This window comes from Bidens hawaiensis, unplaced genomic scaffold (genome assembly GCF_021521415.1).
Source record: "Bidens hawaiensis isolate Kalapana, Puna unplaced genomic scaffold, B.hawaiensis_p1.1 tig00028088_1, whole genome shotgun sequence".
In the NCBI taxonomy this organism is placed as follows: Eukaryota; Viridiplantae; Streptophyta; class Magnoliopsida; order Asterales; family Asteraceae; genus Bidens; species Bidens hawaiensis.
This window is the reverse complement of record NW_027494574.1, coordinates 228,387-243,050: the sequence shown is the minus strand read 5'-3', so window position 1 is coordinate 243,050 and position 14,664 is coordinate 228,387. Positions and strand designations below refer to the sequence as shown.

General features: G+C 33.9%; 1 protein-coding gene across 2 annotated transcripts; it reads right to left on the bottom strand.

The window, feature by feature from the left end:
- Positions 1–835: 835 nt before the first annotated feature.
- On the bottom strand, positions 836–13,403 carry LOC143576377 (F-box/kelch-repeat protein At1g67480-like). Of its 2 annotated transcripts, XM_077060480.1 has the most exons (5): positions 13,277–13,403; positions 11,382–11,448; positions 10,053–10,883; positions 2,139–2,396; positions 837–1,404 (listed from the first exon to the last, which is right to left on the bottom strand). In XM_077060480.1, the coding sequence occupies exons 3-5, from the start codon at positions 10,550–10,552 to the stop codon at positions 1,032–1,034; spliced, it is 1,131 nt and encodes a 376-aa protein (XP_076916595.1). In that variant the 5' UTR covers positions 10,553–10,883; positions 11,382–11,448; positions 13,277–13,403; the 3' UTR covers positions 837–1,031. The 2 variants fall into 2 exon arrangements, with proteins under 2 accessions (XP_076916596.1, XP_076916595.1); XM_077060481.1 differs by lacking the exons at positions 11,382–11,448; positions 13,277–13,403 and having other exon boundaries at positions 836–1,404; positions 10,053–10,662.
- Between the last annotated feature and the right edge of the window lie 1,261 nt (positions 13,404–14,664).

The window sequence follows — 14,664 nt, the reverse complement described above, 5'->3', positions numbered from 1 at the left end:
ACTCGTTTGTGCCCCTAGTTAATCCTCGGTTTGGCATGAGGTAGGCCCCTCAAGTCATAGAATGTTTGTTAGTATGAGAACCGGTTTTTGCAGTTTATAAGGCTTTTACATACTCGAGCCCCTTTTTTTGGTAAGTGTAGAATCAAGGAACTGACCCTGTTGTATTGTAAGCCTGTATAGTCAGTTGAGATTTAACATTACCTTACATGGGACACAAATAAATTAACAATTTACTTAATAAAAAATAGATATTGTAATTGCAAATAATTAAAGCTCTATGATAAATAGTTTTACGAACTTTTTAAAAAGCTTATTAATGTATTAAAATATAACGAGTAAACAGACGATCCAAGATCGGGCAAATAAGAAAATGTTCAAATTCTATGTTATAAACCATTTTTGCTATGAGAAAGACAAAACCAGAATAGGGGAGACGAAAAATATGTTTTCAACCGTGGATGCTCTATATCCTTAAGAGTTAGCAAACAAATGTGTTGTCAGATTCTAAATGTTACTTTTTTATTCATGTTTTTAAGCGTCACAAGTCCCTTTCTAACTCTCTTTATTCTAATCCGGGTATCTTATTCCTTAAAAACTTTTTACAAACAAAAAGTCGAATATAATATTCTAATCCGATGTCACAAATTAATCAAGCCAATCAAATTCAACAACTTACTTTTTAATTTAAAAAAAAAAATAATAGTTATTTATTAGTTAAACCATTACACGGGTTGTATGTAAAGGTTAGTAAAAGTCTTCATGCCTACATGACAGTAACATTTTCACTTTTCAGCTAACCCAATGCACGTAGTCTAAAATTAACGTCATATGAACGGATTTAACTCACCAAACGAACGTAAACAAGATCGCAACAACTCAAAAACAAATCTAGGAACCATCACATTAGCATCAATTTCCTTACAAGTAACAAGTTCTAAAACATGATCAATATCCCTTATTATTACAAAACACAACAAAACAACACATTCAAATCAACAGTTTAAAAAACAAAAACATTACCAGTCAAATCATCATGCCCTAATTGTGACACAACACAAACACAAACCAGATGGTTTAATCTTTGACATTTGCCATTCGGACCCGGGAGTTGCAGTCGGGTCATACAAAAGTGTGTTGAATCCTCCTTGTTCTACTTCAAGTGAAAAAAGCAACAGTTTGTCTTCGATTATACCAAACCGAAACCCGACACTTGAGCTTCCAATAACCGGGACCGCGACCATTTTCCATGAATTGTCTGCAGGGTTGAAAATGGCGAGTTTTCGTTGGTTTTTCCATTCCATACAAAATAGCTTTTTTCCTACCACAGCATGAGCGGTTACCATCACGCACCCGTTTTTCATCTCGCACCATGAGTGCTCTTCGGGGTTGTACACGTCAACGAACCTAGTTGTACACATATTTAAAGAATATATATTACTTGTTATACTACACTGGTTGTTCTTTCAGTGATTTTTAATAATAAGAATAGGGGTGCAAATAATCCAAGCTGCTCATTAGGCACTCGAGATCGTCTCGCTAAAAGCTCAAATCAAACCGAGCTTAAACGTGCTCAACCTAAACAAACTTGTTTAATGAACGTTCCCGAGCTTCATTTTCGGAACTCGAGCTGGGTCACGAGCCTATTATTATATTATTATAGAATTTTAATTTTAGATATCTAATTATACAATAATTATTATGTATAAAACTGTGACAACAATAAATAAAAAAGATATATTATGTTATATATAAAAATATAATTAAAATATATGAAAATGATTATAAATGCATATAAATTAACTAATAAATACTAAACGAGCCAAAATAATCATTCTGAACCAACCTAAAATTTCTACAAACCTTTAAAATCACTATATTCTATAAAATAATTAATATTATTTAAAGTAAATTACGATTTTCGTCCCTATGGGCTGTGGTTTGGCCAAAACAACAGTTTTAGTCCATTATTTTATTTATTTTTCGGATTTTTCAGTACCAGTGGTTTCATATAAAAGGGCATTTCAGTCATTTTATCTAAAGGAATATTATGTAACTTACTAAGAAATTTAATAGTTGAAGGACTAATTATCTAAAGGTTGTTTCTTTTGAGATATAAATGTGTGATATGATGAACAAACCTTGAATTTCCGATAGTGAAACTTGACCGACCGCCCATGACATATAATTTACCCTCGAACCCGCATGCAAAACAACCCCACCGGGGGCGACGAAGGGACTCGATAACAGTCCACATTCCAGTTTCTGGGTTGTACACCTCAGCACATGAGAGAGAATCTCCATCCACCCCATAACCTCCAACTGCATAAATAACACCGTTTACTTCCGCGCATGCAAAGTCATATCTAGGCATGTTCATGTTTGCAATCTTGCTCCAACTGCAACCACAGAATTATAATTGTTACATTAAACGTATAAAACCAAAAGCTGTTTAAGATTTGTGTTGTTTGATACTTTTGATTATATCGAGTTTAAGCTGTAACAATAACCTTTTTTAGCAAACTACGGATTCCGTCCTTGTGGTTTGGCCAAAATAAACCTTTTTAAGTCCAAGCGTTCTAATCCGGATTTGTGGTTTCGTCTCATTTCAAATAAATTTTTAGTTAGATAGGTCATTTTAGTCTTTTTACACACAGGGATTATTTGTGTAGTTTACTCATTAATAATAATTTAATAGTTGGAAGACTATTTGTAACACCCCAACCCGGAACAGGCTAACGTGTTACTATTACAGATATCAAATCAACGCCACAATCCAAAATACAACAAAAATTAATGCAACCTACGTCATATTATTAAACAAAATGAATTAACTTTTAGAAGCTTGAACTTCATTTTTATCTCTCATCACTAAATTCCCCGAATCCCGGATTACCTGAAAACAAAATAAGAAAAACAAAACAAGAAAACACGGCTAAGCCAAAAATTGCCCAGTAACGGAAAGAACAATAGTATAGGTAAGGACAGACGTAAGAGAATAAATATACGAACTTCAATTCAAACTCGAAACCAACCCTTTTTACCGAAACATATACTTAACAAAATTCGGATGTATGATCCGACACTTGGCCAGAACATGGTCAAACGCATGCGGAAATATATCAGAACTATAACAAAAACACCCAGAGCCAGAAACATATAACTTGTAACATATAATGTATGACGTGTAACATATAACGTGTAACATTTAACTGAACTATAATTAAATGCGAAACATAATCCGATACACGATCGGGACGTAATCTGAATATACTCAAATTTAATCAAATGCATATACACATATCAAAACGGACCAGAAATATAGCGAAACAAAATATAATTACTAAAATACACGACGATGATGTTAAAATAAATAGGTCGTGTAATACGGAAGCACCCAGAGCCTAAACAGAGGGGTACACAGCTAGCCAGTCCATGCACCAAGGAGACGGTGTGGGTGGCGTGCACACATTGTTCCATCTCAAACAGAAGTCAGGAGTCAGGAGTCAGAGCTAAGATCGATCTATACGCCTCTAAGTGGCCAAGGTACTACATGAGTACTTTCAGAGACGCCGTGAACTTTGATTACGCACTGTCACGATAAGTGCCATGTCAGGAGTCAGAAGTCGGAGCTAAGATCGATCTATACGCCTCCAAGTGGCCCTAATACTTCAAAAGTACTAGTTAGAGACGCCGTGAACTTTGATTACGCACTGTCACGATAAGTGCCTTCCCGTTGACGCCCCAACGACAAGTCAGAAAATGCTCGGGTAACAGAGTACTAAAACTAAAAACATATAACTAAAATATATCATATAAAATAACTGAACTAAAAATATAACCGACGCGTAACGAAAATCCGTACTACAAAGTAACGGAATAGATTCAATACTATTAGTAAACGAGAACAAAAACCGCACTATGAAGTAACGGAATATAAATAATACTATGAGTGAAAGAAACCAGAAACCGTACTACGAAGTAACAAGAAACAGAATCCGTACCACTACGAGAACGGTGAAAACAATATAAAGCTAAAAGAAGAAAAACACGGAATCCGTACCTTAAAAGCGGAATAGCGTTAACCGAAATAAACCGTAAGCTCGAATTAATCGTCACGAAATCCTACAATTTTACCGCATCTTAAATTATATTACCGATTAGTTAGGTAACGCAATTTGTGTGATCTTGTGGTTGTTTATACCGTAAAATATTAGTTGCATGAACCTTATTGTACCAAATAATGAATGTCTCTGTAAAGACTTATTTAAGCAATCAACCTTAATATTATATACACATAATAATACAGTGGGCATTTAACAAATTCTTTGAATGTACACTTTTAAGTATATAATACCACTTCACAAACTATATTGATAAAATAAGTTGCAGTAAATTGAGAAAACAATTTTCTTTTCTTTGTTTTAATAGTTTTGTATAATAATATTATATATTTGCTTTTGTTGTAGCACTAGGTTCTCTTCCAGTTACACCATAATTAACGTTTTACCAGTAGCTTTTTAAGAAGAACAAAAGATCACACAAATTCAGAATTCATGGGTTCCAAACTCCTTGGTTGACAGTCGAATTAAATCCGTATATAATATTACCTTAAGCCTAGATGAACGGTTGGTTTCGGACTTCCAACGAGCGGAAATAGAATGAGAACCGGAGCACGTCGGAGTAAACAACACGTACGGCAGTGGCGTGACGATGGCGGATGGTACGTCCAGCATGCGGTTGCGGCGTGCTTCCGGCAATTTACAGGGCGGCAGAGAAAAGTAGAGATTTAGGGTTTTCCGAATAAGAGGTCGTTCGTTGATATTTATACGAGATGGAAGGAAGCTATATGGAAGTTCCGTTTCCGCCGGTTCAAGAAAACGTAGTTTATTATGATTCTAATTTACTTTTAAGAAATGACAAAATTAGCCCTTTAACTTATATATATATATATATATATATATATATATATATATATATATATATATATTTTAACTATTTGATAGCTTGCACATTAAACCTTCTAGTTTAGCAATAAGTTTTACCCAGCTCTATACATTTAAAATGCTTAAGTAACATAACGGACTTTTTGTAATAAAAATTCTGAGGAACAAGGCAGCGGTCGCGCGGGCACCACACAAACGCTTACGGCTGGGTTTAGAAATCGTCAGTTTAACGGCTTCAGATACAGCAGAGATGCCAGTCGTTGTATTCCCGTCGGCTGTAGAGGTTATCCTTGATGGCAGGTGCGACGAATATTTAAGTTGATCGGAAGGGAAACAGGTGGTGCTTTCACGCAAGGAGGTAGAGCGACTGGTAGGGTTTCGCGAGCGGTTAAATAGTGTGTTAAACATCAGAGATAAGGACGATTTCGTTGGAGTAGATAAGGGATTTAAAAGCGTGGTTATCTGTTTCGATTAGGTTGAAGGCCAGTAAACGAAGAAACCAAATCATGTCTAGCGAAATTGATTTGTGGGTCGTGAACTTTGTTTCATGTTTCTATATATTTTAACTTATTTAGTATTAGTTGGATAAATTTCAAAACAATCAGATCTTGAATTCAATTTGCAAATTTCTATAATATCCACAATTAATATACTTTTTATTATTCTTTATCATTTTCATTATAATACTATCTTAAGATTTAATATTATAATTTTTATATGAATAAATCGGGTTATTACAATTGTACCCCCTAAAAAAATTTCGTCCTCGAAATTGCAAAACAAAAACGAGAAAATTCAGATTTAATAGAGACACAACATATTAGATCGAATACCATACACTATAACATGACGTCTAATGAAACTTAATTATACTCAAAATTTCAAATATCATATTATGTTAAAATAAATTTCTTAACTCATATACAACTAATTAAATAAATAAACAAAAGACACAACAATTGCACGACGAAGTGAAAATCATATGACGAGGTCATATCAAAGTATTAGGGGAGCATTAATTTACACAATAGAATTTTAGTAGCACACATACGTACCTGTAAATTCACGATTACGTTCGCGACCATAATCGTCAATTTACCTTACGGACATGTCCTAACCGTCTTTCCATTATGCATCTTAAAGACCTCGTTAAGTTTATGAAAAAAAATTGTGTGATGGCAGGCTAATTAAGAAACGATGTCAAAATCTTAAAAGTTCTTATTAACAGCAAACGTCACATACATTCAAATGAAGATAAATGGATTTTTCGAACGTCTAGACGCATACGTGGCAGCAAATTTGGAACCGAATGTAGACTGGTAAGTTAAGATTGTGATCCAAACAACTGTGTCGAACATTTGTCTTCAGTAGTCATTATCTTGATGTCTTCATTCGTAGAGCGTTCGGAACAATGATAGAAAAGCTTAACAAATAATGCTAGTGAAAGCCATAAAAAGGAGAGGTGCCTTTGGGTAATAATAGAAAAGACTCAACAAATAGATTGGAAATCACAAAACGATGAGCCAGAAGATTGATAAGAAATGTGAAGTCCTAACCCAACGTCTACCCATTATCTCACAATTCTGATTTTAAGGTTTAAGTTTTCTACAGGAAAGAGCCTTGGCTCTGATACCATAACTGTAACACCCCAACCCGGAACAGGCTAACGTGTTACTATTACAGATATCAAATCAACGCCACAATCCAAAATACAACAAAAATTAATGCAACCTACGTCATATTATTAAACAAAATGAATTAACTTTTAGAAGCTTGAACTTCATTTTTATCTCTCATCACTAAATTCCCCGAATCCCGGATTACCTGAAAACAAAATAAGAAAAACAAAACAAGAAAACACGGCTAAGCCAAAAATTGCCCAGTAACGGAAAGAACAATAGTATAGGTAAGGACAGACGTAAGAGAATAAATATACGAACTTCAATTCAAACTCGAAACCAACCCTTTTTACCGAAACATATACTTAACAAAATTCGGATGTATGATCCGACACTTGGCCAGAACATGGTCAAACGCATGCGGAAATATATCAGAACTATAACAAAAACACCCAGAGCCAGAAACATATAACTTGTAACATATAATGTATGACGTGTAACATATAACGTGTAACATTTAACTGAACTATAATTAAATGCGAAACATAATCCGATACACGATCGGGACGTAATCTGAATATACTCAAATTTAATCAAATGCATATACACATATCAAAACGGACCAGAAATATAGCGAAACAAAATATAATTACTAAAATACACGACGATGATGTTAAAATAAATAGGTCGTGTAATACGGAAGCACCCAGAGCCTAAACAGAGGGGTACACAGCTAGCCAGTCCATGCACCAAGGAGACGGTGTGGGTGGCGTGCACACATTGTTCCATCTCAAACAGAAGTCAGGAGTCAGGAGTCAGAGCTAAGATCGATCTATACGCCTCTAAGGGGCCAAGGTACTACATGAGTACTTTCAGAGACGCCGTGAACTTTGATTACGCACTGTCACGATAAGTGCCATGTCAGGAGTCAGAAGTCGGAGCTAAGATCGATCTATACGCCTCCAAGTGGCCCTAATACTTCAAAAGTACTAGTTAGAGACGCCGTGAACTTTGATTACGCACTGTCACGATAAGTGCCTTCCCGTTGACGCCCCAACGACAAGTCAGAAAATGCTCGGGTAACAGAGTACTAAAACTAAAAACATATAACTAAAATATATCATATAAAATAACTGAACTAAAAATATAACCGACGCGTAACGAAAATCCGTACTACAAAGTAACGGAATAGATTCAATACTATTAGTAAACGAGAACAAAAACCGCACTATGAAGTAACGGAATATAAATAATACTATGAGTGAAAGAAACCAGAAACCGTACTACGAAGTAACAAGAAACAGAATCCGTACCACTACGAGAACGGTGAAAACAATATAAAGCTAAAAGAAGAAAAACACGGAATCCGTACCTTAAAAGCGGAATAGCGTTAACCGAAATAAACCGTAAGCTCGAATTAATCGTCACGAAATCCTACAATTTTACCGCATCTTAAATTATATTACCGATTAGTTAGGTAACGCAATTTGTGTGATCTTGTGGTTGTTTATACCGTAAAATATTAGTTGCATGAACCTTATTGTACCAAATAATGAATGTCTCTGTAAAGACTTATTTAAGCAATCAACCTTAATATTATATACACATAATAATACAGTGGGCATTTAACAAATTCTTTGAATGTACACTTTTAAGTATATAATACCACTTCACAAACTATATTGATAAAATAAGTTGCAGTAAATTGAGAAAACAATTTTCTTTTCTTTGTTTTAATAGTTTTGTATAATAATATTATATATTTGCTTTTGTTGTAGCACTAGGTTCTCTTCCAGTTACACCATAATTAACGTTTTACCAGTAGCTTTTTAAGAAGAACAAAAGATCACACAAATTCAGAATTCATGGGTTCCAAACTCCTTGGTTGACAGTCGAATTAAATCCGTATATAATATTACCTTAAGCCTAGATGAACGGTTGGTTTCGGACTTCCAACGAGCGGAAATAGAATGAGAACCGGAGCACGTCGGAGTAAACAACACGTACGGCAGTGGCGTGACGATGGCGGATGGTACGTCCAGCATGCGGTTGCGGCGTGCTTCCGGCAATTTACAGGGCGGCAGAGAAAAGTAGAGATTTAGGGTTTTCCGAATAAGAGGTCGTTCGTTGATATTTATACGAGATGGAAGGAAGCTATATGGAAGTTCCGTTTCCGCCGGTTCAAGAAAACGTAGTTTATTATGATTCTAATTTACTTTTAAGAAATGACAAAATTAGCCCTTTAACTTATATATATATATATATATATATATATATATTTTAACTATTTGATAGCTTGCACATTAAACCTTCTAGTTTAGCAATAAGTTTTACCCAGCTCTATACATTTAAAATGCTTAAGTAACATAACGGACTTTTTGTAATAAAAATTCTGAGGAACAAGGCAGCGGTCGCGCGGGCACCACACAAACGCTTACGGCTGGGTTTAGAAATCGTCAGTTTAACGGCTTCAGATACAGCAGAGATGCCAGTCGTTGTATTCCCGTCGGCTGTAGAGGTTATCCTTGATGGCAGGTGCGACGAATATTTAAGTTGATCGGAAGGGAAACAGGTGGTGCTTTCACGCAAGGAGGTAGAGCGACTGGTAGGGTTTCGCGAGCGGTTAAATAGTGTGTTAAACATCAGAGATAAGGACGATTTCGTTGGAGTAGATAAGGGATTTAAAAGCGTGGTTATCTGTTTCGATTAGGTTGAAGGCCAGTAAACGAAGAAACCAAATCATGTCTAGCGAAATTGATTTGTGGGTCGTGAACTTTGTTTCATGTTTCTATATATTTTAACTTATTTAGTATTAGTTGGATAAATTTCAAAACAATCAGATCTTGAATTCAATTTGCAAATTTCTATAATATCCACAATTAATATACTTTTTATTATTCTTTATCATTTTCATTATAATACTATCTTAAGATTTAATATTATAATTTTTATATGAATAAATCGGGTTATTACACTATTTGTTTCCAAATTAAACTGATATTTGACTACTGCGCTTTTAGTAAGACAGGTTGGGCTGACCCGCAAACACTTTTTTGCCCATTTGCTAAAATACTCGATGTGATAACTACAGTTACTAAAACAATATAATTAAAATGATAACATAATTCTTTAAAATAGAACGATATGGACTTACGGAGATCATGTGCATTAAAAACAGAGTTCTAGCGACCTTTACCTATATTATATTTGACCCGTTTAGGATAAAATCACAGCCCAAATCAACGAATTTATAAGTAAACGGGTCAAAAGAAAGTTTACTTTTATCTATATTTTATTTAACCCGTTTTGAGATAAAAACACAACCTAAATCGACCCATTCATAAGTAAACGGGCCAAAACGAAGTGTTAAGTGACTTTTACCAATATTGTATTTGACCCGTTTGAGATAATAACTCAAACCTAAACCGACCATTCATTAGTAAACGTGTCAAATTGTGAAAATAATAAATGAAGTTATGAAGTAACAAACCTGTTAAGGCAAGAATCATATTGATACACATCAGAAGAAACCGAGCTGACGCCGTCACTCATTGAATAACCAGCCATGACAATAAGCTTCCCGTTAAGAACCACAACCCCAAAGCCCGCTTTCATGGGTCCCGGCATTTGAGGTAGGACCGATAACTTATTTCCAAGACAATCCAAGACCTCCCAGTGGGTCCCATCTCCTTCAGCATCAGTAGTCAAAACATAAAGCCATTCTTCAACTAAACCAGCAAGTTTTCTAACAATAATAAACTCCTTGCTTTTAATAAATGACCTCCATCTCCATGACACACCTCCCATTTTCGGAAAATATGACCTTGGGACAAGGGCAAGACAGTACTTTGCTATATCATCGGGCAGCCCGGGCAAGACCAGGCAGCAGTCACGGTCATCATCACTGGCCTCAGTCTTACGGACCGATTTGGAGATGCACATATTTGGATTTGTGTCACCGATATCTCCTCCACAAACAGATTCAGGCATGTTAAAGTGCAAAAGGCTAAACTTTTCAGAGTTGATCAAATTGTTCTTCTTGATTAGAAGAAAAGAATAATAAGAAAGGAATTGAAATTGTAAGATGTTGACTACAGAAACTCATGATACCCTTCACTTATAGGTATCTTACGGGCCCACGAAGTTGTGGTACTAATCACTTGAGTTCTACAAGCAGAATATTTTTTGTAACTTGTCCAATCTGGTTCAAATTCCATGCCAGGTGTCCTATTTCCGGAGTAATTTTCTGTCTTTCTTTCGCCTTCAATAACCTTAAATCCTAAAGTTCCAGACTTGCTTCTAACTGCAGACAGTGAGTAATCTGCGTATAGTAAATAGTAACCATGATTCAAATTTTAAAAAAAGTTTCAAAGAATTAAGGAAGATATGCAAGTTGACATTAAAGTAAAAGAGATGGGCATGTTAACCAGGTTGGGCGACAAGTCAAAATGGATCGGGTTGACCCAAAACACTTTTTGTCTCACTATATTTTATTTTGTTAAATAACTAATGTGCCAGATATGTATCAAGAAATTATATTAAAAATACTCTTTTGGTGACTTCTGACACATTCTATCGATGTGACCCGTTTCCTTGCAAGATAAGTAACTGTTAGGTAAAACCACAATTTCTCAAACTCAAGACCAATATTAATCTTGGTACATATTCAAAAGCACCCGTTGTTTAAACTTGTTAACAGTATTATCAACGTTTTCTTGAGAAAATGTATATCAGATTTGAAAACGACACCTATTGACTTTGACGCAAAAGTCAACGTGTACATTAAAGACGAAATGAAACGATTAGAAGTAGATCATACCAGCCAAGGCCATAGAGTTTGGTTTAACCCCCTATATATTCCATTTGATCTATATCTGCACAATCACCTACTAAATTAAACATAATCATATAAACATTTGTAAGCATGATCAAATCAAAGTACTATTTACAGTTATCATATGCACAATCAGTGTTGCTTCGTGAAGGTGCTTGATAATAAACAGGTGGCACAATTAATTTATAATGTTAGCAATTAGACAAAAAGTCAACTGATTAACACCTAACAAAGAACATAAATCGACACGTGCTTCTTATTTGCTACGCGTTCTACAAGTCTATAACTAATAACACTAAACTTATATATAAAGCATTCTTAAAGGGTACATCCTCAAGCATACCTACCACCACAGTCACACCTACCACACCAAACACCCAACAATAAATTCAGTCAAAAATTGAATTCAAAAGGTGATAAGGTGGATCTATGAGAGTCATGTATCCATTAAACTTTAATCACAACTTACAAAAATTGCACAAATCATTAGGTTTATGTCACACCTTCAAGATTATTGTTTTATGTCAAACGTATATATCGTGTAAAGGAAATATTTATCGGCATTAAAGAAAAGGATAATGAGTTTGACTATAAATTCGGTCATTATCAATGACTTATTATTCAGAAAATGACATATTTGACAGCAAAAGTTGATTTATTTCTACAACATCAACTGTTTACTGGCATATAGAAGACCAACACCAGAAGCTAATCCACACGATTATGGTTATTATTATTAACAGAAATTCAATAAACGGGACTAGATCAGATTATCCTCACCGGATTTCAAATCAAGTTCAGGAACAAAACTGATTCAAAATCTACAGATCTTAAAAAAATAACAATAAAAAAAAGAAAGAAAAAAACACATCTTTACAAAAGTTAAAAAAAAAACGGAAAATTGGATACTTATACTTTGACCAATGATAATCTTAACTTTCACTTTTGTTGTCAACAACAATCCCGATAGCATAATCAGTAATTACCATAGAATTTACTTTCAATTTACATTCGAATTATACTCAATTTCGCCAGTACGTTTCTCCATTTCGTTCATAATCATTATTGTGAGAGAACTCGAGTAAGAATCAAGTATAAATCTATGATGATTATACTACCAAATTGCACTTCGTAACAAAAGTGAAAGTATGTATTATTATCAGCCAAAGTGTAAGTATGGATTATTATCAGCCAATAACGGGTCAGATCTAGTAACAATCAACAAATTCAAATTAAATAACATAAAAAAAACATTCACACAGTTTAGATCTTACGCTACGAAAGCAACACATATTGACACCAGACCGAGTTACTTGATTAACATTCCAATAATAATAATAATAATAATACTAATAATAATGATAATTATTATTATTATTATTATACAACATCAAACAGATCTTACAATGACATGAAGAACACAGTATAAACTATAAACAGTAAATAACCAAAGCATACAACAGAAATTAGGTCAAATCATGAAACTATGATTAACTAATTACCTAAATTGAATATATTTAGAGTAAAAATGGATATAATAATAATACAGCATCAAACAGATCTTAATCTTACAATGACATCAAATAAATCAGCATAAACAGTAAATAACCAGAAGCATACAAAGCAAATTAGGTCAAATCATGAACATATAATGAACAGAAACACGTAATTATTATTATTATTACCTCAATTGAAAACACAACAATAATAATGATAATAATAATTACCGTCGGATTTATTTAAACAGTTAAAACAGAAAGCATAATAATAATAATAATAATAATAATAATAATGAACATGATTATTACTATTATTATTATTATTATTATTATTATTATTATTATTATTATTATTATTATTATTATTATTATTATTATTACCTGAATTGAAGAGATGTATATATGTATAGAGTGAATTGGGGTGTAAGAAGAAATGGAAATGGATGAAATGGATATAATGAATATATGATGATGATTACGGGTTGATATATATATAAAGAAATAATGAGGCTAAAATCAAGGTAAAATGGATAAAAATTTGACAGAATCAGACTAGAGTCCAGTCGATGTCGGGATAAAATATGGGATGAGGTTATTAATATTACGACCTAATCGGTAATGACAGTGACCAGAATATTTTGCAATCTCACCAATTATAGTGGGAGCTTTGTGGTGCTCAATTATTATCCATATCAATGGACACGTTTTTTCTGCTTTTTTAAATTTAAATCCAAATAAATTATACTATATTTATTCTGACTTATGGTTTATACTACTCGTATATATCTATATGTATTATATGTATAATGAAAAGATCCAATACACTAATGTCTTAACGTACATTACGTACGCGAATCCATTTTTTCACGAATCGATCCATGAAAACACATCCAAACATCTCGAAATTGTCAATACACATCCAATCAATCTTTTGTTCACCGAAAAAAACAGTTTTGGATGATTAATCGATCAATTTTTCATTTTTTCACAAATACCATTTTTTGAGTGTTTGTTGCGTTTAAGTTTTGTGAGCGTTTTCTGAGCGTTTTAGGTTTTTACCTTTGTTTTTTGCCTTTGAGCGTCTCGTGTACCTAACGTACGTTAAGGCATTAGCGTACAGTAATTGCACCCTATATGTATGTGTGTGTGTATATTAATAAAAAAACATGGCGTGTATGTATATAAGTCCTGACGTGGTTTAGTTATTTTCAGACCGATACATGATTATGAAAGCTCGTTTTAAACCCGGCAGGTTGTAGAGTAATTACTCGTCAGGTTTTGGACAACATATATTTTTCATCTTTTTTAAATCAACATATATTGTATCCTGACTTATTTATGTTAGGACTTAGGACTTATGCAACTCGTATAAACCTATAATTCTATACAATAGATATTACGAGTTTTATAAGCCCTAACGTCTCATATAGTGCAAGAGACATGTAATTAATCAATGGAGAACTATGCTAAGGCCATGTACGCTTTGTGTATGCCGTAATATCACATTCTTGCTCAAATTCACTTGTATATATGGATGCATGTTATACGACTCGTTTTATGTTTACGTGAACGTCATTTGACATCTATACGACCTGTATAATCCTATACAAGTCCGTCTAGTTGTATAGATGTCAGAAGGTGGTTGGATGTAGCAATATGGGGTCTGAATATCTCAAACCGTTAAAAGTAGTGTGGTAGTAATAAGGTGTTTGTCATCTACACAAGAGGTGGAGTGTTCAAATACTTTAAGATTTTACGGAACAAACTCA